This window comes from Tamandua tetradactyla, chromosome 7 (assembly GCF_023851605.1).
Source record: "Tamandua tetradactyla isolate mTamTet1 chromosome 7, mTamTet1.pri, whole genome shotgun sequence".
NCBI lineage: Eukaryota > Metazoa > Chordata > Mammalia > Pilosa > Myrmecophagidae > Tamandua > Tamandua tetradactyla.
In genome coordinates this window covers 137,465,578-137,491,913 of record NC_135333.1, presented here as the reverse complement: position 1 = coordinate 137,491,913, position 26,336 = coordinate 137,465,578, and the positions used below count along the sequence as shown (strand labels likewise).

The following is a 26,336-nucleotide window of genomic DNA, read 5'->3' as shown; positions in this document are numbered from 1 at the left end:
CTGTAATGTGTCAAAATTTGTGATGTAGATTTTGCTATTCCCCAAAATACACAGAAAAATGCTGGCTTAACTATACATACAACAAGTCGTGCATCTACGTCACTGTTTATGTATTCTAACACCAGATAAGAAGTAGCTGAAACAGTAGCTGCTTTTATGGTGGAGAAACGCTTCCAATTTATTTGATAATTGAAAATGAGACAGTGTGATTTCATTCTTCTTAAACATTGCCTTATAAATTTAATGAATAAAAAAGAAATGTAAATAGAGCAGCTACTGTTTCTGTGAAGATGGAAACATAAGTCATTTTCTAAAGTATGCATACTACAAATATAAATGGAAAAATACTTGGGTGGTTTTAACGTAAATATTTCTCCTTCACCCACATATTAACTCTATATTTACTCAATTAACAAGTATATGCTGAACTGGATATAAAATGCAGTAGTTATTTTACAAATTAGTTGTATTTATTTGACAGCATACAGGAACTTCTGCAATTGTCATTAATCAAAAGCTGCTCCATGTTACAAAATTTATAAATAGTTCAGTATGGGCATTTAAGTAAATATAATGACATCCACATACAAATCTTTAGACATAATAATACAAATTTAAAACATTTTAATTTTACCCTATTCTACCTCTATTGAAATATTGAACGTAGTATATAACCAATAAGCAATGGGAGTCCACAATGATAAACTTCACTAAAAGCTCACATAAAGGAAAAAATAGAATAAATTTGATAAACTTAAACTTCAAGAATACATAAATATGCAAACTTCAGGTAGTGGTTCACAATGGAAACATTCAATAACTTCATAAGTACTGAAAGTAATTTTATTCCTGATGATATGACCAACAAATTTTTAAATAATTCCAAGAGACCATTTCAAAAATAAAAGGAACTTAAGAGTCAAAAAGGGCACAATGTTTAGTGATATTTTGCCAGAAAATTAGTTTTTAAAAGTATGTATATTTTGTTACAACAAAAAGGCTCCTATTCATTTCTGTCACAACTATAACCTTTATCTTTTATATCCTTTCCTCCCCTAACTAGGCTGTAAGCAGCTTAACAGCCTTAATACACATATGCAGCCGCACTGTCTAGCAGTAAAAATCTAAATTTTACAAGTGGAAAAGGAAAAAACAGATGTTAATTCTGAACTTCCTCTTTTTAACAGTTTCTAACTCTATTTGCCAAACGAAAACTTTCTAATTGTGCCTTTACTGCACCTTCATCTTAAATGTCAATAAAGCTATTTAGTGGAATTATTCAATGGAAATCATTTAAAATGGTACCTTTCAAATGTTTCATTTTTATTACTTACAGTATATTTTTAGAAGTTGGTAAAATATTTTAAAAAGACAATGTGTATGTTCTAATCTGAAAAAAGAACTGTTGGAAATTCATAAAATCTTACTACAAAAGAATCCTATCTACCTAAAGTTTTTGTTGTGCTGGGGGTGGAGGGGAGATCACTATGATTAAGAGGGAAACATTACTTAAAGCCGCAGTGAAGAAAACAAAAATACCCAACCCTTTCAAAAATCATACAGCATATTTTGCAATTTTATATCACTTGTCACATCAATGGGTAATTTTGCTACTTCTTCTAAAGGAACCTATTCATGAATTACAATATTCATATTTATCCAGGGGTGCAGGCAGTCATCTTTTGCTTGATTATAACTTTTATCTTTACTATTAATAAATCTCTAATTTCACCGTACATACATATAAAATCTGGGTCTAGTCTGGCAGTTTTTATTTATTTTTATTTCTAAACACTTTACATTTATCCATCTGGAAATACAAATTTTACAATCTCAAATGTAAGCAAATTTGAAGGTAATACAACCAATTTCCAATAATCCAATTCCATATTATATTCTCAAAAACCTAAGTAGCCATCTAGATAAACAAAGATACCAGAAAGAAGCTTAAAAGTGACAAACACATTCAATGCTCAAATTTTCAAAATATCTTTGAATACTTCTGAAATGTCAAAGCCACACAATTATTTACTTGAGCTATCAGTTATAAAAGACCTGTGTAAACACATGTTAAAATAAAACTACTAAGAAAATAAGAGGAATCTGCAGCTCTTTAATAAAGTCTGCAAACTTAAGTAAGCACTAAGGAAAATTTCAATACAGAAAGAAGTATCTGCATTTTGAGGTAAACATTAGACTCAAGCCAATATTAACAACTCAAATTATGGGCATTTCCATTACACACTTATCTAAGCAAATTTTCAAGCACCAGTATTTCTAAACTTATATAAGTTCATCTGTCAAGTAAGACATCCCAATATATATTTGAAATGGCTTCTTTTTCATATTAATATACTGAATTAAAAGAATTCCAATATAATTAGAGATGTACTAATTAACTCAGTGAAATAAAATTCATTTTTCTCTATCCAAAAATTATCCCTTATGTCAATGAAAGGAATGGTGATGGGGTGGGCAAAAGAAATAGAAGAAATATTTAAATACAAATTAACCTTTAAAATCAAAATTTCTTCTTGTGTTGACTAGAGCATATTACACATAATTTTGCTGATTATGGTATTTACAAAAAGTTCCTCACCACCAAAACATTTCGTATTTTCATTTCTACCTCTGGACATAGTACTTACCTCATTTTAACCAAAGCATTTTATTACATCATAAAACGTATACATGGCTATTGCTCTAGGCAGTCCATGAAATGGTAGAAACAAACTTCATCACAGTCTAAGAAAAATCAACTTTGTTCCAAAGAGTCACAAAATGGACATTTCAAAATAAGTTCTTTATGTGATTTAGAATTTACCGTGAGAGTTAAAACATGCTACCACAGAAGGCAAATTAGTAAATGTGGATAGCATAAATTGCACCCTTCCCCTCAACCCCCCTTTGGTTGTCAGGTTTTCTTTAAACAGTGCTAACTAAATATTTACTCAAAACATATTTATTCAAAACAACCTAGTTTACAAACTGAAACAATGGTAGTATATTTCACACTGAGATGAAGGTGAGAGAGAAAAAGGTGAACCACATTGGCACTGAATTGTTTTTTAAACAAGAAACATTATTTTTAAACAAAACTATATTCTCAAACCACAGTGAGCAAAACACTATACATCCATTTAAAGGACCACTTTCTACCCTTCTCACTTCAATTAAGTTAGTGTGTAGTCAGAAAGATTTTGCAAAAAATTCTAAGAGCATGGAAAATAAGAGTGACAGGAATGAGCAATAGTATATCCAGTTGAGTAGTTAGAAATATAAGGGGAAACAAAAGGCAAACAGGCGTGGGAAATATCAGGCAGGCCTCAGAGGACCAAAGGGTCGGAGAAATCATTTAAAAATCAATAACCAATATTATTTCAGATAATCAAGAAAACTTTTTCACATAAGCTTCAATGCAGCTCTAACTCTTAAGGAGATGAAGCTTCTTCTTATACACAATAGAAAAATATTTAAAATGATACTTTTGGTTGTTTTGGTTTTTCCCAAATTAATACAAATATATAAGCAGTAACCTGGTTAAATAAAGAATGCAAGCATCCTAAATCTTGTGTAACAGCAGCAAAATAAAAGGTCACATTTATGGTAGAGGGAAGAAAGTAACCAGCAAAGGGTAATGACTCAACCAAGACACCATACATGATGTTTAAAAAGTTTTAAAAAGAAATGAATAAAGATTTAAGAATACATAAAACCTCATAAATCATGGAGAAGGGCAGCCTGAATAGAGTATTTACAAAAATAATTTGCATCTATTACTTTCCAGTATACCAGGCAAAAACTGAATTGTTAACAGAAATCTGAATAGGGTGTTCCAAACAAGTAATAAGACTAATAAAACATAAAAGAAAAATAATAACCATACAGGTAAAAATAATTTCTCTAAAAAGGATAAATCAATGTTAAAGAATTGAACTACCTTTATTTTGCTCAGAATGGTCTGAGAATAAAGGCAGAAATTACAGAATACGAAGTACAATGTATTCACATACTGAAATTTACAATACTGTTATTTCCCAATTAAAATATTATCTATTTTTACTTATTCAATGCTTTTAAGAAAAACCAATACATTTTTTATAACTGAGAGAATGCAATTAACATTACCAACAGTTCAAACACAAAAAAAATTAAAATGGGACAGACAACAACAGCTTGCCAACACCATTAAGTTTCCAGTTATAACTTGCCCTCTTAGCAATTCATCATCACTTTAATAACATTACATTATTGCTTTATTTGTATACAGACTTACTACTGACATTCACTTTAGCTTTCAAGTTACTATCATTTCACTTAGCCCATTGAAGATTTACATGACAGCTCAAAAGGACTCATATTTTAAAACTTCTAAAAAGGTCAACAACAGACCTTACTTTGATGGTGATGAAATCTGCAAGTAGCTTGTTGTTTGTTTAAAAGAGTTTTTCACCTGAAAATAATTGATTCCAGTCCCCACCCTTCGTTCACATCTACATCCACAATCAATACTGTTTGGCATACCAAAGGTACAATTATTCCAGGATAACAGAATTTTTTACACTGGAAATGCTCATGTAAAATTTTGCTTGGATGAAGGCACATAACAATATTACAACTCAATTTTGATTAATGTACAAACAAAACATGGGAATTTTGGTATGGTACATCAGTGATTAAGAAAAAATGTCAACAACAGTTTGCAAGCTGGGAATTCACAGTTAATTCCTGAATGTAATCAAACTCAAAGTCAGATACAATTAGCTGTATTCATTACTAGAATACAATGTTAATCAAAGTATTTAAATTAACAATGGACTTTCCATTAAGAGATTACCTGACTGACTATGCTACTTTTAACTAAAATCAATAAGAAAAACGTCATTAACTAACTGGGGATAGAGGTCTCTTGATGGGAACACCCAATTTGGAGATAACTGAAAATGTACACAAGTAACATTATCATGATTTCAGCAACCTGAAACATGGTGATAACTAAGTCTAAATAAAAATATAATTTATAGAACCTGTACCTTTTTATAATGAAATGGTGAAATAGTTAAGCATTTCAAGTAATAACCTGGCCACAATTCACATTAAACAACTGATAAACACTAGAAATTTTGCATTAGATGGGATCATATCTATTAAACTTGGGGGAAAAAAGCTTTATCTTTAAAATTTAGTCTTAGATTTACACAATATCACATTTAACTCTTACATCCAAAAACAATATGCACTTCTTAGCTTAATTTTAAATGTGAAAGATGTTTTGCCTCATATTAAGGGAACGTTTTGTGAATTAGTTATAGGTTTTGCAATACAATATATGGACAACTACTTGAAAATCAAGTTTTGATAAATATTCAAGATGCACATTCAAAATGCATGTTAAAGAATTAAAACTGGGACTTTCACTTAAAAAAGCCCTTAAAACTGTAAACAATGTAATAGTTTATTTGTGTTCCAGAAAAATAACAAGACTTACATGCTTATTTTCTAAATATTAGTCAAAGAATCATTTAAGAACAAATCAGTTAAAGAAACTGCTTTTCTGTCAACAGAATTATACACACTTGATAAAGTCTTTGATTTTGCCCATGACAATTTAAATACTAATTATGACTGAATTTTCAAGAAGTTTCTCATGATTGTTAAAATAAGCCTGTAAAGAGTTTTTTCATATAAGGGGTTTGTTTTAGCCTGATTAAATATGATCAGTCACCAGCACCTAAAGAAAATGTATTTTTACAGAATAACCTCTATCACATGCATAAGTCTTATGGTGTCTCCCCCATTATCCCCACTGTTCACATGAATAAATGCTTTACAAATGAAAAATAAAATTACACATGAAAACGAAGTATAAACAGACAACTCTTCCCACTTTATGAAAAATGTTCAAAAGAAATAGTTTTAAGATGCAGAAAAAAAAGCAATGATTATGGTTTATGAATGAGACAAAGAAAATAATTTAAAGATTATTCTAATGGGGGATGCATAGTTTGAGACAATTAAAATTTTTTAGCTAGGGACTATCCTGCGGCCATTTCAGTTGAATTTAATTTTGCAATTAAATTTCATTGCAATTTGCAAAATTTAATTTTGTAATCTCTGCAATTTACAGAATACTGTTTCTTTTAAAAACAAAAGGCAGACTTAAGATACAAGGAAACTGCCCTACCTTAAAAAAAAAAGAATTTTTTTTAAAGCTCTTTTAATGCTGTGAAACCATCCTCCTGTACTATATAAACTGTTGGCTCATACAATTTTCTTTAAAAGTTTAGGGACAGCCGAGATTACTTCAAGGATAGAAACATAAAATTTATTTTTAAAAATCCAAGCACATAATATATATACATATCTGAAATGACTCCTTTATTTTATATTTCAAATCACATGCAAACTAAGTGTGATTAAGAATCATAACTTTTAGATTTTAGAAGTAGACAATGAGTCCTCTTGACTATTTCTTGCTTTCTTAAAATCATTAAGATTTGAAAACTAAATGTGGTAACTCAGCAATATAATGTTCAAGGAGAAAGGGTCAAAATATTTACCTGTTATTACTTACCTATCATTTGTCACAGATGGTTCCAGATGATTAAATTCAGAACATGTAGTTGGACCATTTAAAATGTAGGTATATACTGTATAAACAATAGCCTTGGAGTTATAATTACCGTTAAAAACACAGATGCCAAATACAAAAGGAACAAGGAATACCCACCTTCTTCTCTTAACGATGGCGATACTCGCGCTCCCGGTCACGTTCTCGGTCACGGTCTCGGTCACGGTCTCGGTGTCTCTCTCGTTCTCTGCTTCTCTCTCTATAATAATCATCATGGCGGTCTCTACTACGGGATTTATGACGCCGACTTTTTTCTCGTGATCTACTATGGTCTCTCTCTCTTGATCGTTCACGTCTTCTAAAAGAAATTACTGGATTAATGCTCTCCATAATTGAATCGTTCAAAAAGCTATAGAGTTAACACTCTGGTGTTCAAAAAAAAACTAAGAAAGAAAAAGTCTTTCTAAATCTAAAATAGACTTACTCTCCTGAAATGGCAATAATGATTTACCAAGTCACTGACAAGCATGAAATGGAAATTCTGCTTTAAAAAATTAGGCATCTTTCTATCCTACATGGGACATGAGATCTAGGAGTGTAAATCTCCCTGGCAACACGAGACATGATTTCCAGGGATGAGCTTAGCCCTGGCACTGTGGGACTGACAACACCTACCTGACCAAAAGTTGGAAAAGAAATATAACAAAATAAGGAATCAGTGTCAGGGAAGTTTCATATAGAGCTGAGAGGCTATTCTGGAGGTTACTCATATGTAAACTTCAGCTAGACACTGCTAACTGCCATGCTATGTCAAGTCCCAAACATCACTATTTCTGTAAACCCTAAAGAATACCCAGGAACTCTGAGACTCCTTAAAAGTTTCACTCACTAAGTTCATTCTCAGAAACCTAAAACCTTCAAGTGGTTCCTAGGCAAGATAAGCCCTGAAACCAAGAGTTACCAGTCTCTCAAGAATATCAACCAGTTGCATCCCCCTACCCCATAATGTCGACACCCCTTTTCAACATGAAGAAGTTAGAATATTACTGCCCAAATATCCCCTAAAGATTGGGAGAAGGATCAAAGGAGGAGGAACTGTAATAGAGAAAACAGGTTTAATAAATGAGTATGACAACTGAATCACTAAATTGATATTTCTTCTTAGTGTCACAGTGTTTTAGAGCAGCTGGAAGAAAATACCTGAACTGTGCAACTGCAACCCATACCATACATTGAAATCTGTTCTATAACTACTTGTTAAATTGTACTCTGAAATTTACCACTTTTCTGTATGTTTTATTTCATAATAAAAAATGTTAAAAAAAATTACGCAAAAATTTGGAAACCAGACACACATGGTAATGGCAATACATTACATCATCTACCTAGTAGAAGCCTAAAACACACACTAAGTATTTACTGAACAAACAGAAAGATCAGGAGAGAAAATTTTAAAGCATCTGTGTTTTATTAAATCTAAAATATATTTTTTTAGATATATAACCCATGAGATCATTCAACAATCTGACTTAAATACATTAAAAATATCAACATCAACTAAACTCTTTACCTAAACCTATATAAAATATCAATTTTAAAATATTTCCAGCTAATAGTTCATCAAGAGTATATAGCTCCACTAAGAAATTTTCCAATATATAAATGTGTTTTTTTGGGGGGATGGGAGTGGGTAGGGGAGTCAAAATAACTGAATAAGTAAGACCAGTAAAAATACTTCATTTATTAAGGAGAAATATTTCATCAGCTGCTTCTTTCCCTAACAGGTGATTTAGCCAAAATACATTATCTAAAAGAATTTTAAAAACTGTAAGGGATACTTTCTAATAAAGTCCATTAAAATTATTATATAAAGCAAATAATATGATTTAGAGATGATACAAACGAGTATCTCTGTTAAAGGAATAGATATTCAGCTAACTTCACAATAAAGATATAACAGCTGTCTGTCAGTTTAAATAAGAATACTGTATTTTTCTGTACCTGACAGACATATCAAATATATTTTAGGTACGAAGCTCCATGATCAAGGAAGAGGTTCTTACTTTGGACTTAAAATGTTAAAAAGGAGATTCTTCAAGTTATGGTCTTTAGTTATGATGAACATTTAAATTAGCAAATTTGCTCACACACAGCAATCTTTACACTGTAAACTTAGGGAACAAACTAAAGACAAGCTCCTTTATCTTAACACAACAAAAGAAACTATACCACCAGATAAAATACACTAAAGACAGACATCATGTAATCCTGACCAATCAAGATGGTGGAGTGAAAAGTTGCAGGTCTACATTCCCCACAGAAGCTTTGCACAACTGACAGAAACCCCTATCACAGTTCTAGAAAACAGGTAAAGGATTGCATTGACAGATAAATTCTGAATGAAGAAAAGGACAACTTAGAAATGGCAGGGTCTTCCTTCCAGTGCAGATCCCAGTTCTAGAAGGAGTAAAGTAACTCTCACACATTCTGAGAGCATGTTTGTGCAGGTCAATCTGTCTGGCAGTGGTTTGAGGGACTGATCCAGGACAGTCATCACAGATTCACTGACCCACAAATTACCCTGAAGATGACTCACATAACTCTCTCTTACAAAAAGCTGTGGGAGAACAGTCAAGTGCTGGCTACCTGGGAAAAGGGGCTGCTGGCTGTGAGACAGAGCAGAATGCACAGGACAGAGAGGAAACTGTTTTCTAGGGAAGAGGAGGCATTTTTGTCCATAAAACAGTAGAATTTCTAGGGCCACACACACATGCCCAAGAGAAGACACACACACAGAAAGGACTATGGAATCCCTATGCTATTTGTCTTCGATCTATTTTCTAAACTCATTGTAAGAATAAGCCCTGAAGGAGAACACCCACACAGGTTAATATGCGAAGACTGGGAGAGGTGTTTTCTTTTTTGCCTCCTCTTTTTTTTTTCTGTTAGCTCCTGGAATTGAAGGAAAGCTCTGTCATAAAACTAGCTGGATACAAGCTTAAAGGACAATCTGAACTTCAACAGTAACACCTTACATTATCAAAATGTCCATGTTTCAACAAAGGATTATAAAACATTAAAGAAACAGGATGTGATGACCCAGACCAGACCATCATAGAAACTATAAATGAGAAGATTAAACCATTAGCAACCACCAGTGAGAAGGACCAGACCAAAAAATCTGTCTGGTATGTTGAACATACCAGACAGATTTTTTTTAAATAAAGGTCATATATATGCTCAAAGAGCTAAAGGAAAAGATGGGCAAAGAACTAAAGGAAACCAGGAAACAAGAGATGAACACAAAGAAAATTGACAGAAGATGGAAATTATGAAAGGTACTAAGTAGAACTGAAGATGAGAATTGAACAGAAATGAGCAATTCCTTAGACAGGTTCAACAGCAGCTTGGAGCTGACAGAAGAATAGTGAACCTTAAGATAAAACAAATGAAATCATCTGGTCAGAGGAGCACAAAGAATGAAGAAAAACAACAGAGCCTGAGGAACCACCAAGTGTACCAACAAATATGCTATGGAAGTCCTGGGAGAGAAAAAAGAAAGGGGCAGAGAGACTACTCAAAGAAATAACAGATAGCATTCTAGATACAATGAAAGACATAAATTTACACATCCAAGGTACTCAAGAACTTCAAACAAGTCATACCCAAATAGACCCCACCATGCCATGTTATTACAGTCAAACGCCAAAGATAGAGAATGCTGAAAGCTGCAAGAAGCAATGTACAAGGGAGCCTCAAAAATTAAGTATTAATTTTTCATCAGAAACCATGGAAGCCAAGAAGGAAGCAGGATGATATATTTAGAAAACTAACTTCACCCCATCCCCAAAACAAAACAAACAAACAAAATTGCCACCAAATATCTAGCAAAAATGTCTTTCAAAAATGAGGGAGACAGAGTGATTTGAACAGTGAGTAAAAAAGTATTTGCAAAGTTCCCTTGGGGGAGTGGTGAGAAAGGAGGAAAATTCAACTTCCCCAAGTAGAAAATTCTTGATGTTCTCACAAGCAGTGAAGACAACCAAAGCAATAGGCTTAGCCCCCAATCTTGGGGTTTGTTCATATGAAACTTAACCCCACAAAGGATAGGTCAAGCCTACTTAAAATTAGGCCTAAGAGTCACCCCCAAGAGAACCTCTTGGTTTTCTTTTGTTGCTCAGAGGTGGCCTCTCTCTCCAGCCAACACAACAAGCAAACTCACCGCCCTCCTCCCCAACGTGGGATGTGTGGACCTTCGTGGCAATGTGGGACAGAAATCCTAGAATGAGCTGGGACTCAGCACCAAAGGATTGAGAAAACCTTCTCGAAGAAAAGGGGAAAGAGTGAAATGAAACAAAATAAAGTATCAATACCTGAGAGATTCCAATCAGAATTGAGAGGTTATCCTGGAGGTTATTCTTATGCATTTAATAGATATCACCTTGTTAGTCAAGACGTAATGGAGAGGCTGGAGGGAACTGCTTGAAAATGCAGAGTTGTGTTTCAGTAGCCATGTTTCATGAAGATGATTGGATAATGATATAGCTTTCACACTGTGACTGTGATTGTGAAAACCTTGTGTCTGATGCTCCTTTTATCTACCTTATCAACAGACGAGTAAAACATACAGAACAAAAATAAATAATAGGGGGAACACCTGTTAAATTTAGATTGAAATGCTAGTGGTCAAGAAAGGGAGGGGTGGGTGGGCCACGGTGGCTCAGCAGGCAGGAATGCTTGCCTGTGATGCCAGAGGACCCGGGTTCGATTCCCGGTGCCTGCCCATGTTAAAAAAAAAAAAAAAGGGAGGGGTAAGAGGTATGGTATGTGTGAGTTCTTTTTCTGTTGTCTTTTTATTTCTTTTTCTGAATTGATGCAAATATTCTAAGAAATGATCATGATGATGAATATGCAACTATGTGATGATATTGTGAATTACTGATTATATATGTAGAACGGAATGATATGTTAAGAATGTTTGTGTGTGTTTGTAGCTATATTTAAAAAAAAATTTAATTAATAAAAAAATTAAAAATGAGGGAGAGATGAAGACATTTCCATATAAACAAAAGCTAAGGGGGTTGTCACCACTATGCTGGCCCTATAATAGATGCTAAAAGGAGTTCTGAAGGTTCAAAGGAAGGGACAAAAGACAACATATCAAAGCTGTATGAAGAAGTAAAGGACTCTAGTAAGGTAACTAACAACATAGTTAAATATAAATGACAATGCTATTATATTTTTGCTTTCTAACTCCACTTTTTACTTCCTACAGGATCTAATAAGCAAATGCATAAAATGTAATGATAAATAAGTGGTTTGGAATTCATGTGGTATAAACAAACAATCTGTGCCAAGACCTACATTATGGTGGGGGACAGACAGGTAACCGGAACAGTTTGTGTAGACTATTGCAGGTAAACAGGTACCAAAGCAAACAAAATTGTTACAAACAAAATTGTTACAGACTTAGGATGTTAAATTTAAGTCCCATGGTAACCACAAAGAAAGTATCAGAGACTATGCAAGCTCACAGAGACAGAAGGTAGAGTACAGGTTCCCAGAGAAGGAAACAGGAAGAAAGGGGAGTATAGAGGCATAACGGATGTAGAGTTTCTGTTTAGGGGGATGCGAAAGTTTTAGTAATGGATGGTGGGGAGGGTTCTGCAACATTGTGAATGAGATTAACCTCATTAAATGTATGCTTTGGGACTGGTTGAGATGGGAAAGTTTACGTTGTATATAAGTTCCCATGATTAAAAAAAAAGAAAGAGCAACTAAAGAGACAATGAGAATTAAATGCAATGCATGATCCTGAACACAGTCTAATAAGGGAAGAGAAAAGGCTCAAAAGAACATTACTGGTACCTATGAAAAAATTGGGATATAGACAGTAAACTTATATGATAAATTCCGGGAACCTGATAACTGCATTTCAGGTGGTTACATAAGTGAATATCCTGTTCTCAGGAAATGTACATGGCAGAATTAAGTGTTCAAGGATGACGACTATTCAACCTACATGAGATATTCAGAAAATAGATGGATAAACAGAAAAATGGACAGTTGGATGGACAGATAGAATGATACAGCAAACATGGCAAAATGTTAGGTGGTGGATTCAGGTATTTGGAGAAAAGGTATGCTGGAGTTCACTGTATGGTGTTTGTACTACTTCTGCAACTGTTATGTGACTTTGAAATTATTTCAAAATAAAAGTAAAAAAACAAAACAATAAAAACTCAAGATCCACCTTTCAAATGTAAATAAATTTTCAAGATTAATTAGCAGTAATGAAAAAAAAAGAAACAACTTACTAAGAAATAGATCACTGATTCATTCATTAATTCTCTCATTCAAGAAATATGTATAATGTATGAGGCACTGTTTAGACATTGGAAATATTTTAGTAAATAGGACAAATTAGGCCCGTGCCATCATTGAACTTGTGTTCTAATGAGGCTATGCATTTATTAACAAATAAGAACAGACTACAGTGTACTATGAAGAGTAATGACACACTAACCTGAGAGGCCAGGGAAAAGGGTTCCAGCAACAGGAACACTAACTGTAAAAGCAGTAAGGTGGTCAAGTGCTTGATGTGTCACAGGAAAAGGGTGACCAGTATGGCTGGAGTATAGTGGGCGAGGGGAAAGGTACAAAGAGAATGAAATAACAGAAAAGTCTACATTACACAGTGCCTAGATGTTTGTAGTTTTATTCTAAGGGCAACAAGAAGGGTTTAAACCCTTAGAAGGGTTTTAAGCAAACACCTAACATTTGATGCAGAGTTAAGAAATCACCCTGGCTACTGAGTAAGTAAAATCAAAGTCTTATTTTAAAGTCTTCCAAACACAATAAATTTTCCATTTGTAAATGAGCAGTTTTAAATAGACATGAGACAGGAAAGTTTTACCTGGATCCAGAACCGTAAGATTTAGACTCAATTCCATGAAGGCAATCTTGCAAAGAGCTAATAAGAACTTTGCAACGATCATCAGCAGACACTTTGGATTGTTTAATTAAGGAAATTGCAGTTACCAATGTCTCAATAGCACTCCCATAATCACCTATAGTGGGAAAGATGAAGGAAGGACAGTTTAAAATCAAACAAATTTTGTTTTCAAAATACTACCAAATTGGGCCACGGTGGCTCAGCAGGCAGAGTTCTTACCTGCCATGCCAGAGACATGGGTTCGTTCCTGGTGCCTGCCCGTATTTAAAAAAAAACAAAAACAAAATACTACCAAACCATTTGAGGCAAGGGTAACAAAAGGACTTTACACAAGCAGTGTACTTTAAAATGACTACAGAAGATAATATCCTATTTTTGTATTGTTTCACCATGTTTTCATGTACATAAAATTAACATAGTTTTTTAGTATTATAGCGGTATGAGACAGATTTTGGAAATAAGAGAATAAATTAGTTTCTTAAAGCCCTAGAGCCATAAATGTCAGGGAAAGGCTTAATAGTACACCTACACTGTGTACAACACAGTCCACTATACTGTGATACACAAAATTCCCTCAATGCCTTTTAAATAAATTATAATGATTTGTGAAGATAAAAAGAACTACTAGATATAAATGACCCACACCTTCAAGAAATATTAAAATTTCTTAATTACATAAGATATATTAATACAGGAAAAATGTACAAACCAGCACTAGCATCAGACACAGCTCTTGAAATGGCACTGCTTGAGATTGCCCTATTTCTATTCATGATTTCTTCAAACTCAGCTTCACTCAATGGTGTTCTTGCAGTATCCATTTCCCTAAAACATCAAAATAAACCTTAAATTACATATAACAGATTTTCTAAGTTAGTCATAACAGTGTGAAGCAATTAATACTAGCCACTTTTGACAAGTGTCTTAGAGACAGTGGTTATTTTTTCAGACTGAAGCACGTTCTTTGCTCCTACAAAGAACAAAACTCTTATGCCACTATCTTATATTCGAAATAAAGTAGCAGCTTAGAAACCTCATCTCTCTGGAGGACAAAAAATAGATATATCTACATAACTACAATACTTTACAAATACAAAAAGTCAAACAAAGTGTTTAATAAATTATATCGATAGGTATATATGTAACAAAAAAGTTGGCTGCAAAAAATAAAGCCCTACACAATAAGGATAGGAATTTGGTTTCATTTATATTTAGATCCTCTAGACACAGGATCCAATTAACAACAGAGGATAATAGTGTCTGATTAATTAAAAGTGTAAATTTCATGAGGGACAGGATCTTATACTATCTTGCTTGCTACTGAAACTCTGGAAAAGTATCTGGTAACACAAAAGAGTAAGTAAAAAGATGAAACTTCTTTACTTCTTTGCAATCTCACTAGTGATATGTGTTGTAGTCTGGTTTAACATGTAGCTAATCTTAAACTGTTTCTTTTCTTATTTTCTGGGAAGCAATTTTCGGTTGGCAGGAGATTTTATTTTTAATGGTATTTCCCTGACAGTATCTTGGATGGAGCCAAAATGGGCTTCACAGCAATTACACACAGAACTGAAAGCTAAATATTGATTGTAACCATGGTTAAAAAAAAAATAAGAGTATTTGTTGGATAAAAGTAATAAAAATCCCAAGAGTTTCAAAAGTTGTTTGGCAACTTTAGAAAGTGTTTGTATGTACAGTACAGAAGGAGGAGATACTTTTTGCCATTTTTGAAGTTACTAGGTAGGATTTCAGTTCAGGCAGTAGAAATTTCATTCTGGTGAAATAAGGAAATAGCAAACCTAACTTTCTGCATGTTTATAAGGTATTTTAGTAATATAATATGTTTACATAATACTCCCAAGTCATTCCTAAGTAATAATCATTCCTAAAACTTTATAAACATTTTGACCAAATTACAAGTTGTTCCAAATCCATAAACATGCTTTCAAAAAGTGCCAAATTAAAACATTTTTCCTCTAAGTTTCAGTAAAAAGGTCAATAACAACCAAAAACTTATTACTGAAAACCCAACACTGTAGAGATATGTTAGGAAAAGGATATGAGACTCAAAGAACAAATTGCAAACAACTGTCAAACCAAGTCACCTAACACATTCTTTTTCAAACTGAAGGCATTTATGTCCAAGATGAACTGAATTCTATTTGGGCTTATGTGTGCAAAGCAGAAAACAACACAGTGATTCCTGGCAGCAAACCTAACAAAATCAGAGTAATCCAGGGGAAGGTAATTTGCTCTCAAGGAAATAGTGGCATGGTTTGTGCCAAATTCTAAAGGAATCTTTCTGATTAGGCCATTCAACACAGAATCCATCTGATGCTGTACCCACAAAAGATTTAAACTTACTGAAAAGTAAATAAAATTGTGGTTAAACAACAACAAAACTCAAAGGAAACTGAATGGCATCTTTGCAAATTCAAATAGTTCATCAGAGATGATAAACATGGCTTCCCAAATTATAATTTAAGTATGAATAGTTTTAAATTTAAATAAGAAAATTCAGAAGGAAACCAGGGGGCCGGGCAATGGTGGCTGAGTGGCCAAGTTCTCACCTGCCATGCCGGAGACCTGGGTTCCATTCCCAGAGCCTGCCCATGCCAAAAAAAGGAAACCAGGGGGTGGTTGAGGGTGGGCGTAGATAGAGGCTAGTGGGGTGGGGGTGGGGGGTGAGTTATTGCTTAATTGATACAGAATTTCTATTTGGGTTATAGAAATACTTTGATAATGGAAGGTGGTGATGTGGCACATTGTGAGCATAATTAACATCACTGAATTATACATTCAAACGTGGTTAAAAGGGGGAATATTTGGGTTTGTAAATTACTTGAATAAAAATTAAAGAAACAAAAACCATAAGGCTACACAACACAAACAGTGAACCCTAATGTCAACTATGGACCACAGTTATTAGTACAATTATAATAATATTCTTTCATTAACTGTGACAAAAGTACCACACCAAGGCAAAGTGTTAATAATAGAGGGAATATAAGGGACCTCTAATTGTTGGCATTTTTCTGTAAACCTACAATTTCTTTAATAAAAAAAGTAAAAAAGAAAAAACAAAACTATGGAGAAAATTACTTTGGAAGGGTATCTAGAGATCACTTAGTTCATCAGTGAACCCAGCTCTTCACTAAGGATCCCCCTTATTTTTTCCATAAAGCTTATGTTTTAGAAGATTTTGTTTAGTCAAGTAAAACTGTTCAATTATATGACACTTCCATTTTGATTAAAAGTTAGTATATTTGCTAATCAGGACTTCTGATTAGAATTAGATAATCAATAAATAGTACCTACAAAACAAAATGATCTAATTCCGTAAAAAAAAAAGAAAGAAAAATGAAACTTTAGTGTTCCATATAGTGTGAGCAATGGTTAATGAGATTTAGACTTTAAAATCTAGAAAATAGCTTACAGATTCCATTTGCTACTTTTATTTATCAATATTAACTTCTTTCCATTTTAAAAATGATGAAAATGAACCCATGGGATATAGTGATTGCTTTAAAGTGCAAGGCTATGTAACTAGAAGAGTTGAGATTACTTTTCCTGATCTTATTTTTCCTGATCCTATTCATTATGCTCTTCACCATATCATGCTGCCTCTTCCAAATAGAAGAGAAACAATACCAAAAAATATCTGTGGGGAAGACCATAATTAAAAGATACCTTAATGATGGAGCTTAAGAGTATCTTTTCCTGATCAAATTCAGTTTACTTTCATAGATACATACTAACTTACCTTCCAGGGGGCCCATAGTCACCCCTATCATATGGTGGAGGTCGGCCATATGGGTCTGCTGGCGGTGGACCCCGGCTATCTGATGTGGGCATGCCACTGTTAGTTGGTGGAGGAAAAAAAGCCGGGTTCACATGTGGAGCTGGAGGTGGGGCACCTGGAGGTGGTCCAGGAAGATGTGGAGGAGGAGCAAGTGTAAGGGGTGGCCCAAGAGGACCAGGTGGGCGAGGTGGAAAGGGGCCTGGTGGTGGAGGTGGTCCCTGTTGTGGAGGTGGTGGCCCCGGAGGGGGCCCGTAGCCTGGAACTGGAGGTGGAGGACCAGGTGGAAGCGGACCCAATGGAGGCTGCCCAAAAGGTTGTCCAGGAAAAAGAACTGGTGGTGGAGGGCGATCTCCTCGATTAGGAGGCCCAGCTAGTGGAGGAGGCAGAACCTGACCAGGAGGTGGAGGGCCTGGTGGGCCTGGTGGGCCTGGAGGACCTAAAGGGGGACGTGGTGGAGTCTGTCCAGCTAAAGAATAAGAGAGAAAAACAAAAACAAAAAAAAACTTCAATAATGAGATATTTTAACCTTTTTGCCAAGACTATTATTTTAAAGTATAACCCACAAAGATTCTTTTTCTTAAAATGAAATCCATATGGTATATGCTACACTAACAACTACATAAGTATATCCTTATAAATTTAACTACCTCAATTTATGCTTAAGAAAAATTATTAAAACAAAAATTTTAATAAAGAAGATTACAATACTTAGAGATATTTGCCATCTTTCAGTGTATACACACATCTTACAGTGAAATCACCCACCTTATATTCTACTCTGATGCCAAGCTAGAAAGTGAAACAAGGAAAAATGGTCTTGAAAGGATTTTTAAGAAGTAAGAAAATAAGACGGATGTAAATATTCTATATATAAGTCAAGCAAGTTTGGAGAAAAATAAAGACCTTTTAGGCCAAAAATGGATATTTCCTCTATGCTGTGCCCCATATGCCATGGAATCCTAGTTTCCAGGAACAAAGGCCGAGTTCCTTTAACAAGATGCTTGATCAAATTTCCTGGATTCCAAAAATAGCATAACAAGGAGAGTAAGTCACATTAATAATGCATTACTTGAAAAAGAGAGAAAAGGAAAAGAGGTATTAGGTAGACATGTTTTATCCATGATAATTAAAATTTGTTTTTACCTGGAAAAGGTGGGGGTGGCCCTCCTGGTCCTGCTGGCCCAGGAAATCTGTCCCCACCGGGAACAGCCCCTGGAAAACGGCCCCGTCCTCTACCACCTTGTGGAAATGCTGCACGTGAACTGCCTCCTGGAGGACCAGCTTTACCTTCCCCAGACATCTGTCCTGACTGTGTAGCTGCAAATATCCAAATACTCATAAATAGCATTTATTAAAATAGTTCTCTGAAATGTAACCACTGCTATATCAAACTTCATTTACACTATATATTAACCTGCAGATGCCTCGGGCATGTGCAAACTGCATGAGAAGTATTGGTTAGGGAAACATTCATATCTATGTAAGTTTTTTTGAAGTCTCAAATATCCAGGTTTAAATGTATATTCAATAAGTAAATATAGGTTACTTTCAAAATACCAGTACTCTGCAGCAGCCAAGACCGAAATTCTTCAAGAGAAATCTTAATTTCAGTAGCATAGATCATTTAAATTTTGTAACATATTCTTCAGTTAAGTCTTAAGTGCTAAAACATTAAAAGAAAAACAACCACTTGAATTTCTGTTAATTACATGATCATCCATTTTATCTTTTTAAATGATAACATTCATAATGGTGTAAGAGCAAATCTTTCTATATTCACTTTACCAAGTGGTGAAAGGTCTTGGTGCCAAGCAGACAATCGACAAATACTTTCTGGTTATCAGTGGTCTCTCCCCCACCATTACACACATCCACATAACTTTCCTTCAATCTAAGGACTAGAATGTAGTTTCTTCCTTTCTATGAGATGGGAATGATAGGACAAGAATGGCAGGAGTCTAGAACTTGCACATTGTTGTACAGTATTGTGTCTGTGACATCTAGAGAAAAATGAAACGGGAATAGGTTTCCAGTATAGGGGCCCAGAGTCAAAACCAACCACTAAACAAAATTTTATATAATAGATTTCCCAACGAACTAATATTGAGACAACTCCTCCAGTACAAGACCTAACAAATGCTTGCAACAATGGCTAAAATACACATCTTTAATAAAAGCCTGAGGGATTGCTTACTTTTCCTGGACTGCATTTCAAATTGACTCAGGAACTGTTTATTGCATGGAGTTACAACAGGATTCTGACCATGCAGTTCTCTTTTAGGTAACAGATCCATTAACTTTTTTGAAGATGCTTCAGATCCAACACCAACAAGGGCAAACCTAAAAAGTTTTACAGGGAGTGAGGGTAAAAGTGAAGATGGAGTAATCACTTTGTTGTTATTAAAAGAAAATGGTCTGAATTTACTTTTATCTAGGAAAATTGAAAATACTTTTAAAATTAGACAAGCTTACACTGTCATCTTCAAAATAATTTTTTAGTAAGTTTTGAGATACATATCAAACAATTCATTAATTTAACCTGCAATATTTAGTATATTCAGTGCAACATATAGTATATTCAGATGTATACAGCCACCACCACAATCAATTTTAGAACAGTTTCTAACCAAAGTGTTATCACATCCTACACCTCCATACCCCAGGTCCCAGCCCTAAGCAACCACTAATATACTGCCTTTATTATGGATTTGCCTACACCAAACAGTTTGCACAAATATAATATGTGGTCTTTTGTGTTTGATCCCTTTAGCTTTAACTGCCAGTAATATTCTATTTATGGATCTCTCAAATTTTATTCATCAGTTGATAGACATCTGAGATGCTTCCACTTTTCGGCTATTATGAATAATGCTGATATAAACGTTCAAGTACAAGTTTTTGGGTGGACATGTTTCAGTTCTTTGAGGTATGCACTTAGGAGCTAAATTATTCTATATTTAACCTTTTGAGGAACTATCATAATATTTTCTAAAGTGGACTGTGCCACTTTACATTCCAACCAGCAATGTCTGAAGTTTCCAGTTTCTGCACTTGGCCACTAGCACTTACCTCTTTCTGACTAAAGCCTTCCTAAGGTGTGAAGTAGTATCTCACTGTCATTTTGATTTGGACTTCTTTGATGGCTAATGACACCGAGCATTTTTCATGCGCTTATTAGCCACTTGCTTATTTTCTTTGGAGAAATGTCTACTGAAAGATTCCTTGCCCTTTTTTAAATTGGGTTATTTGGCTTTATATTCTTGAGTTGCAAGAGTTCTTTAGTTCTTTAGGTGTTCTGGATAGTAGACTATTATCAGATATATGATTCGCAAATAGCTCCTCCCACTTTGTGGGTTATCTTTATGTCGTTGATGGTGTTCTTTGAAGCACAAAAGTTTTTAATGTTGATGCTATCTGGTTTAGCTGTTTTATCGTTTGTGGCTTGTGCTTTAGGTTTTATTATCTAAAAAACACTGCCTAATTCAAAGTCATGAAGATGCAGTAAGGCCCAGTTAACTGAGGTTTTTTACTGATTACAAAGTTTCAACACTTCATTCATGCTACATTACTGAAACCTTCTACAAAGACTATCTACATCCATCTTTCTAAATTAGAATACAGTGAACACAATCCATAATTTTGTGCTATAATAAGTAATATCCTAGGAGTTAATGAGGTAATCAGGAAGTTTCCTTCTACCCAAGTCATATAATCCACACACATTAGAAAGCCTCAGAATCCTACACTTTATAATTATGGTATATAATTTTCTATCTCTTTCCACTGTCATTTTTTTATCTGCTCTCTTAAGTACATCTAAAAACAGGCTGCAATTTAAAAAATTTTTATGCTCAGAATGTTATAAAGCAGATATGTCTAAATCCAATTACTATATGCCTAAAACAAGACTCAGGATGGTTTCTCTTCTGAGCAAATGTTTTTACATACTAACACTGCAACACTTATAATGATGGCTCAGAAGTTTCTGGCTTTTACTCTGTGTTTTATATATGAGGAAGATCAAGGCACAGAGAAGAGTCCAAGTTTTCAGAACTAGTGAATAGGAAAGGTAGAATTTAAATAGGAAATTTAACCCCTGGGTCCAGGTACTCTTAATCAAATCATAAGGTACCAAATACAATCATGGCCACAATGTATAAACACCAAAGACAAAATCAGCCTGTTTCTCCTGGTGCTGTTCTTTAGAGTATTCACCATACTGTATTCTTATGACATGTTTTCTTGCACCCCTTAACTTATGAATTCCTCCAAAGCAGATCAATAAGTCACAAACTTTAATATAATGGTAGCCATTAAAATAAAGTAGAAGAATAAAATATAATAAAGTAGATCTGTATGTACTGGCAGCAAAAAAATCATTAAGACATAAGTATTTATGGTGGGCAGAAGGAACCCAAACCATATAGAGCATAAACACACCTCAAAATGCACAGAAAAAAAAAGCTAGGATATACAAACTGTTAACAGCAAAAAGCAATGATTACCTCCTCTGGGGAGTTGGGAGGACTAAGAAGGGGAAAGGAGAAATGCAAGGAGTAAAGGTCAATTCAGTCTTGTCTTTCATGTTTAAATTCTTCACAGTGACATACCTGTGTAATAGTTTTTAAAGTGAGATATACCTCTCACTGTTCAAGTGAACTTGTGTTCTCATTAATTGCTTAAGTAAATATAAAGTAGATTGGCCAAAAATACATATGGGTCAATGGAATAGAATTGATGGTCCAGCAATAAACCTATATACATCCATGGTCTACTGATTTTTTACAAGGGTGCAAGACATTTCAATGGGGAAAAATAGTCTTTTTAACAAACAGTGCTGGGACAACTGGGTATCTACATGAAAAAGAATGAAATTTGACCTCTACTGCACATCATATATAAAGATTTTTAACTCAAAAGGACCAAAGACCTAAATTTATAAAATTCTTAGGAAAAAACAGGTATAAATAAATCTTCATAGTCCTGGATTAGGCAATGTTTTTTTAGATATAATACCTAAAGCACAAGCAACAAAAGATAAAACAGATACACGAGAGAGCATCAACATTAAAAACAGTGCTTCAAAGAACACCATCAAAAACACGAAGACAACCCACATAATGAGAGAAACTATTTGCAAATCATTTATTTGTTAAGAGTCTACTATCCAGAACACCCAAAGAACTCTTGCAACTCAATAATATAAAGGTAAATAACCCAATTAAAAAATGGGCAAATGATCTATCCAATAAACATTTCTCCAAAGAAGATAGATAAGTGGCTAATAAGCACATGAAAGATGCTCGGCATCATTAGCCATCAAAAATGTGCAAATCAAAATGAATGTGAGGTACTATTTCACGGCATTAGGAAGCCTTTAATCAAAAAGACAGATAAGTGCTAGTGAGGACATGGAGAAATTGGAATCCTCATATATTACTAGGTGGAATGTAAAATGGTTCAGGTCACTTCGAAAAATAATAAGGCAGTTCCTCAAACCAGTAATATCACTCCTAGGTACATATACATACCCAAAAGATTTGAAAACATGTCTACAGAAAACCTCTATGCTAATAATATTCACAGCAATAACATTCTTAATAGTCAAAAGTAGAAACAATTCAAATGTTCATCAACTCATGAACGGATAAACAAAATAAAATTTATATATACAGTAAAATATTAATCAGTCATTAAAATAAATGAAGGCCTTATTCATGCTATAACATGGATGACCCTTGAAAACATTACGCTAAGTGAAGGAAGCAAGATACAAAAGGTCGCATGTTCTATGATTCCATTTATATGAATTGTCCAGAATAGGCAAATCCATAGGGACAGAAAGTAGGTAAGTGGTTTCCAGGGGATGGGTAATAGGGAGTAACTGCTAATGGTTACAGTTTCTTTTGGGAGTGATGAAAATGTAGATTAGAACATATTGATGGTTGTACAACTTGTAAATATACTAAAAAAAAAACCTAAATTGTACAATTTAAAAGGGTGACTTTTATGGTATGTGAATTACAACTTAATTTAAAAAATAAGTTTAAAAAATGATTACCAATTTGTATGGTTACAAATTATTCTTCGGTATTCTCAGAGGGTTCTCCCTAATGTTCAACAAAAGGAATCTTCTAAATAGAACCCTTATTCTAGTCAACAAATTCTCCTCTTTGATCCAGGATTATACTGGATCATCACAATCAGAACAACTTAACGAATTCATTCATTTAACAACTATTTATGGGGAACCTTCTATATGCCAACTACTGTTCTTGGGCTGGGTATACAACAGCAAATAAGACAAAATCCCTGTTCTTATTCATGGAGCTTACATTTTAGTGTGGTAATAAGTAAAATATTTTATAGAAGTAAAAATAAAGCAGAGAAAGGAAACAGAGAGGAGCAAATGTGCTATTTTGTACAGGGTGGTTAGCATCCAACATGAAGTGAAAGAGTGAACCATATGGATATTTGGGGGAAAAGTGAACCAAAAAGAATGTACCTCGCAAAGGTACTAAGTAGGAATGTGTGCGAGGAACAGCCAAGAAATGACATGGCTGAAGTAACATTAAAAAAAAAAGGGTGAAGAGTGTCAGACATTAAGTTCAGAGAGGCAGTGGGGAAACAGATCACTTAGTGCCTTATAGGCCTCACTCTGAGATAGATAGATATTAAAAGATTTTGAGCAGATAAGTAATATATCACATTAAAAAAAAAACTGCTATAATCTAGGGGATTAGGGTGAAAGCAGGGAAATCAGAAAAGTACCACAAAAGTTCAAGGGAGAGATAACAGTACCTTAGACCAGGGAGTTCTAGAGACATAAAAATGATAAGAAGCAGTCAGATTCTGCATATATTTTGAAAATAATCTTAGTCTAATGTTAACTGGTACAATATTTTTAGGGGAATTGAGCAATATAAAATAAGTATATCTTTTACTTCAGCATTCTAGCAACTTATCCTAAAAAAATAAAAACCCAAAACTGCACCCACCTAAAGATTTATATAAAATGATGCCTACTGCAACATCATTTATAATGGGCACAAATTGGAAACAAGATAAATAACCAATGATGAGAATGGTAACATAAACTATGTTAGCATATTGGGTATTATAGTAGGAATTAGACATTAGAGGATCTGTATTCACTGATAACTGTTTTACTCCTTTTATCAAACAAGTTATAAAACAAGAATTATTATCTCTTATTTTATGAAAAATCTGAGTAAGCATTAGAAAAAATGTGAAAACATTCACTAAAATGTAAAGAGTGATCATCTATGAATGATGAGAACATGGATTTTTATGTTCTTCTTTTTGGGTTTCCATATTTTCTAACATTCCTATAACAAACCTGTTTTACTTGAGTAGTTAAAAAAAAAAGTAAAAAACATTTAATTTATTCACATTAATTCCCAGTTGCCCATCTTCATCCATCCTTAACCAAAGGGAGAGAGGGCAGTGCTTTTTAAAACTATCATTTCAATAATCATTTCAACCATAGATGGAAAAAATTCAGAGAAGGTTAGAAAGCAATAGATCTAATCTTTCTAAGCCTCTAGAGCTCCACTACTTTTAATCAGTGGATCACAGGGTATTTGAAATGAGAGTAATGACTCTCCATCTACCTTCCAATGTGGAATGTCCTACACATGTGTAATAAGCATGAACTTTAAGGGAAGTTACCAAAAGAAAATTGTAATCACTTGCTATCAACTTAGAGTAGGAAAAAAACAAAGAATTAAAACAAAATTCTTACCCTTTGGACTGGCCGTTTGCCCGATTTTCAAAGAATTTTATCTCCAAAATATCATTTACTCCCAAAGAATGAACTGCTTCAGTTAAGTCTTCATCTGTTGTCCACTGTAAGACATTTTTCCCCTCATTAATCATCAAAACACATCCAACTGTTTTTGTTTCAATTTAGTTTTTAAGGGTAAAGGCAGGATAAACAAAATTTAATGCTCTGTGTAAATCTAAGTGCATTAACTACCAGTCAGCCTCCAATTTTCAAATGGCACAAAAGAATCTGAGAACCTAACTTCATTCCAATAGATTTTCCAAAATTAGAAGGGTTATACCTTCAGAAACGAGACAGATGTTTTAGCTATGATTTTAAAATTTCAATTAAACAATCACTTTTGTCACTTCTCTCTTTAAAGGAAACCAGTTTGTAAAAGAAATTTCATCTTATGTTTAATAAGATGGAGAGAAAAACACAACATATTAAATGCCTGCCCTGTACTTTACATCAACTACACGATGCAAAGGAGATTAAAGAGCTTACCCAAGGTCTTAAAACTAAGAAATGAGCATAGATTCAAATTCTGTCTTAGAACCCACACTATTCATAACTTGTGCTGTTTCCAATATTGTACTAACTGCTCAGTAGTAGTCACAATTAATTTTTTGAACAGACTGATCACAATTAGCTTTTTTAAATATTTAATTAAAACATTTAAAAATAACATACTACTAAAGAAATATTAAGGCTGTTAATAGTGACAAGTTTTATTGTTTTGACTTTCAGATATAATTTTATAACTTTCAAGTATATACAACAGTTTATGAGATGTTAAGATTCTAAGGAATAACTTCATGAATACTTAAGATTTAATGCTAAAAAATATAAATACATATTGAATATGCAGTTACTATAGTTACCAACCAATAATTTCACGAACAGTGCAAATTAAAATACAATGTATATAATAGTGTTACTAAAAATTAGATTACAAATGTAAGAGAAACTAAAGCCAACAACTATGTAATACGAATTATAAAATAAAAATTATTTTTAAACCAAGTGATATTGTAGTCTTCTCTTTCCTTCCAGATTTCTGAACCAATCTGAAAGCTTATGTGAACATTTTTCTTAGTAAAACCGGAACATCTGAAGTGAGGTAGATATAAAAAGGATAATTTATTTGAAGACAAAACAAAAGAATTATATCTAATTGGTATCTCTACCAAGACAAGTTGAGTGACCATAAAATTCAAAA

At 33.8% G+C, this 26,336-nt stretch overlaps 1 protein-coding gene across 5 annotated transcripts in view; it reads right to left on the bottom strand.

Annotated features, from left to right (window-relative positions):
• The window catches only part of CPSF6 (cleavage and polyadenylation specific factor 6), a 36,391-nt gene that overhangs the window by 2,274 nt on the left and 7,781 nt on the right, over positions 1-26,336 (bottom strand). The window contains exons 3-11 of one of the 5 annotated variants that reach the window (XM_077111374.1): positions 25,094-25,197; positions 19,523-19,668; positions 18,472-18,645; positions 18,232-18,342; positions 17,290-17,794; positions 14,236-14,351; positions 13,488-13,641; positions 6,731-6,929; positions 7-6,650 (exon numbers count right to left, since the gene is read on the bottom strand). In XM_077111374.1, the coding sequence (XP_076967489.1) occupies positions 6,740-6,929; positions 13,488-13,641; positions 14,236-14,351; positions 17,290-17,794; positions 18,232-18,342; positions 18,472-18,645; positions 19,523-19,668; positions 25,094-25,197 (1,500 nt within the window). In that variant the 3' untranslated portion in view covers positions 7-6,650; positions 6,731-6,739. Of the gene's footprint in view, positions 1-6; positions 6,651-6,730; positions 6,930-13,487; positions 13,642-14,235; positions 14,352-17,289; positions 17,795-18,231; positions 18,343-18,471; positions 18,646-19,522; positions 19,669-25,093; positions 25,198-26,336 lie in introns of those variants that run through there. The other 4 variants (XM_077111373.1, XM_077111375.1, XM_077111376.1 and 1 more) reach the window with 4 other exon arrangements.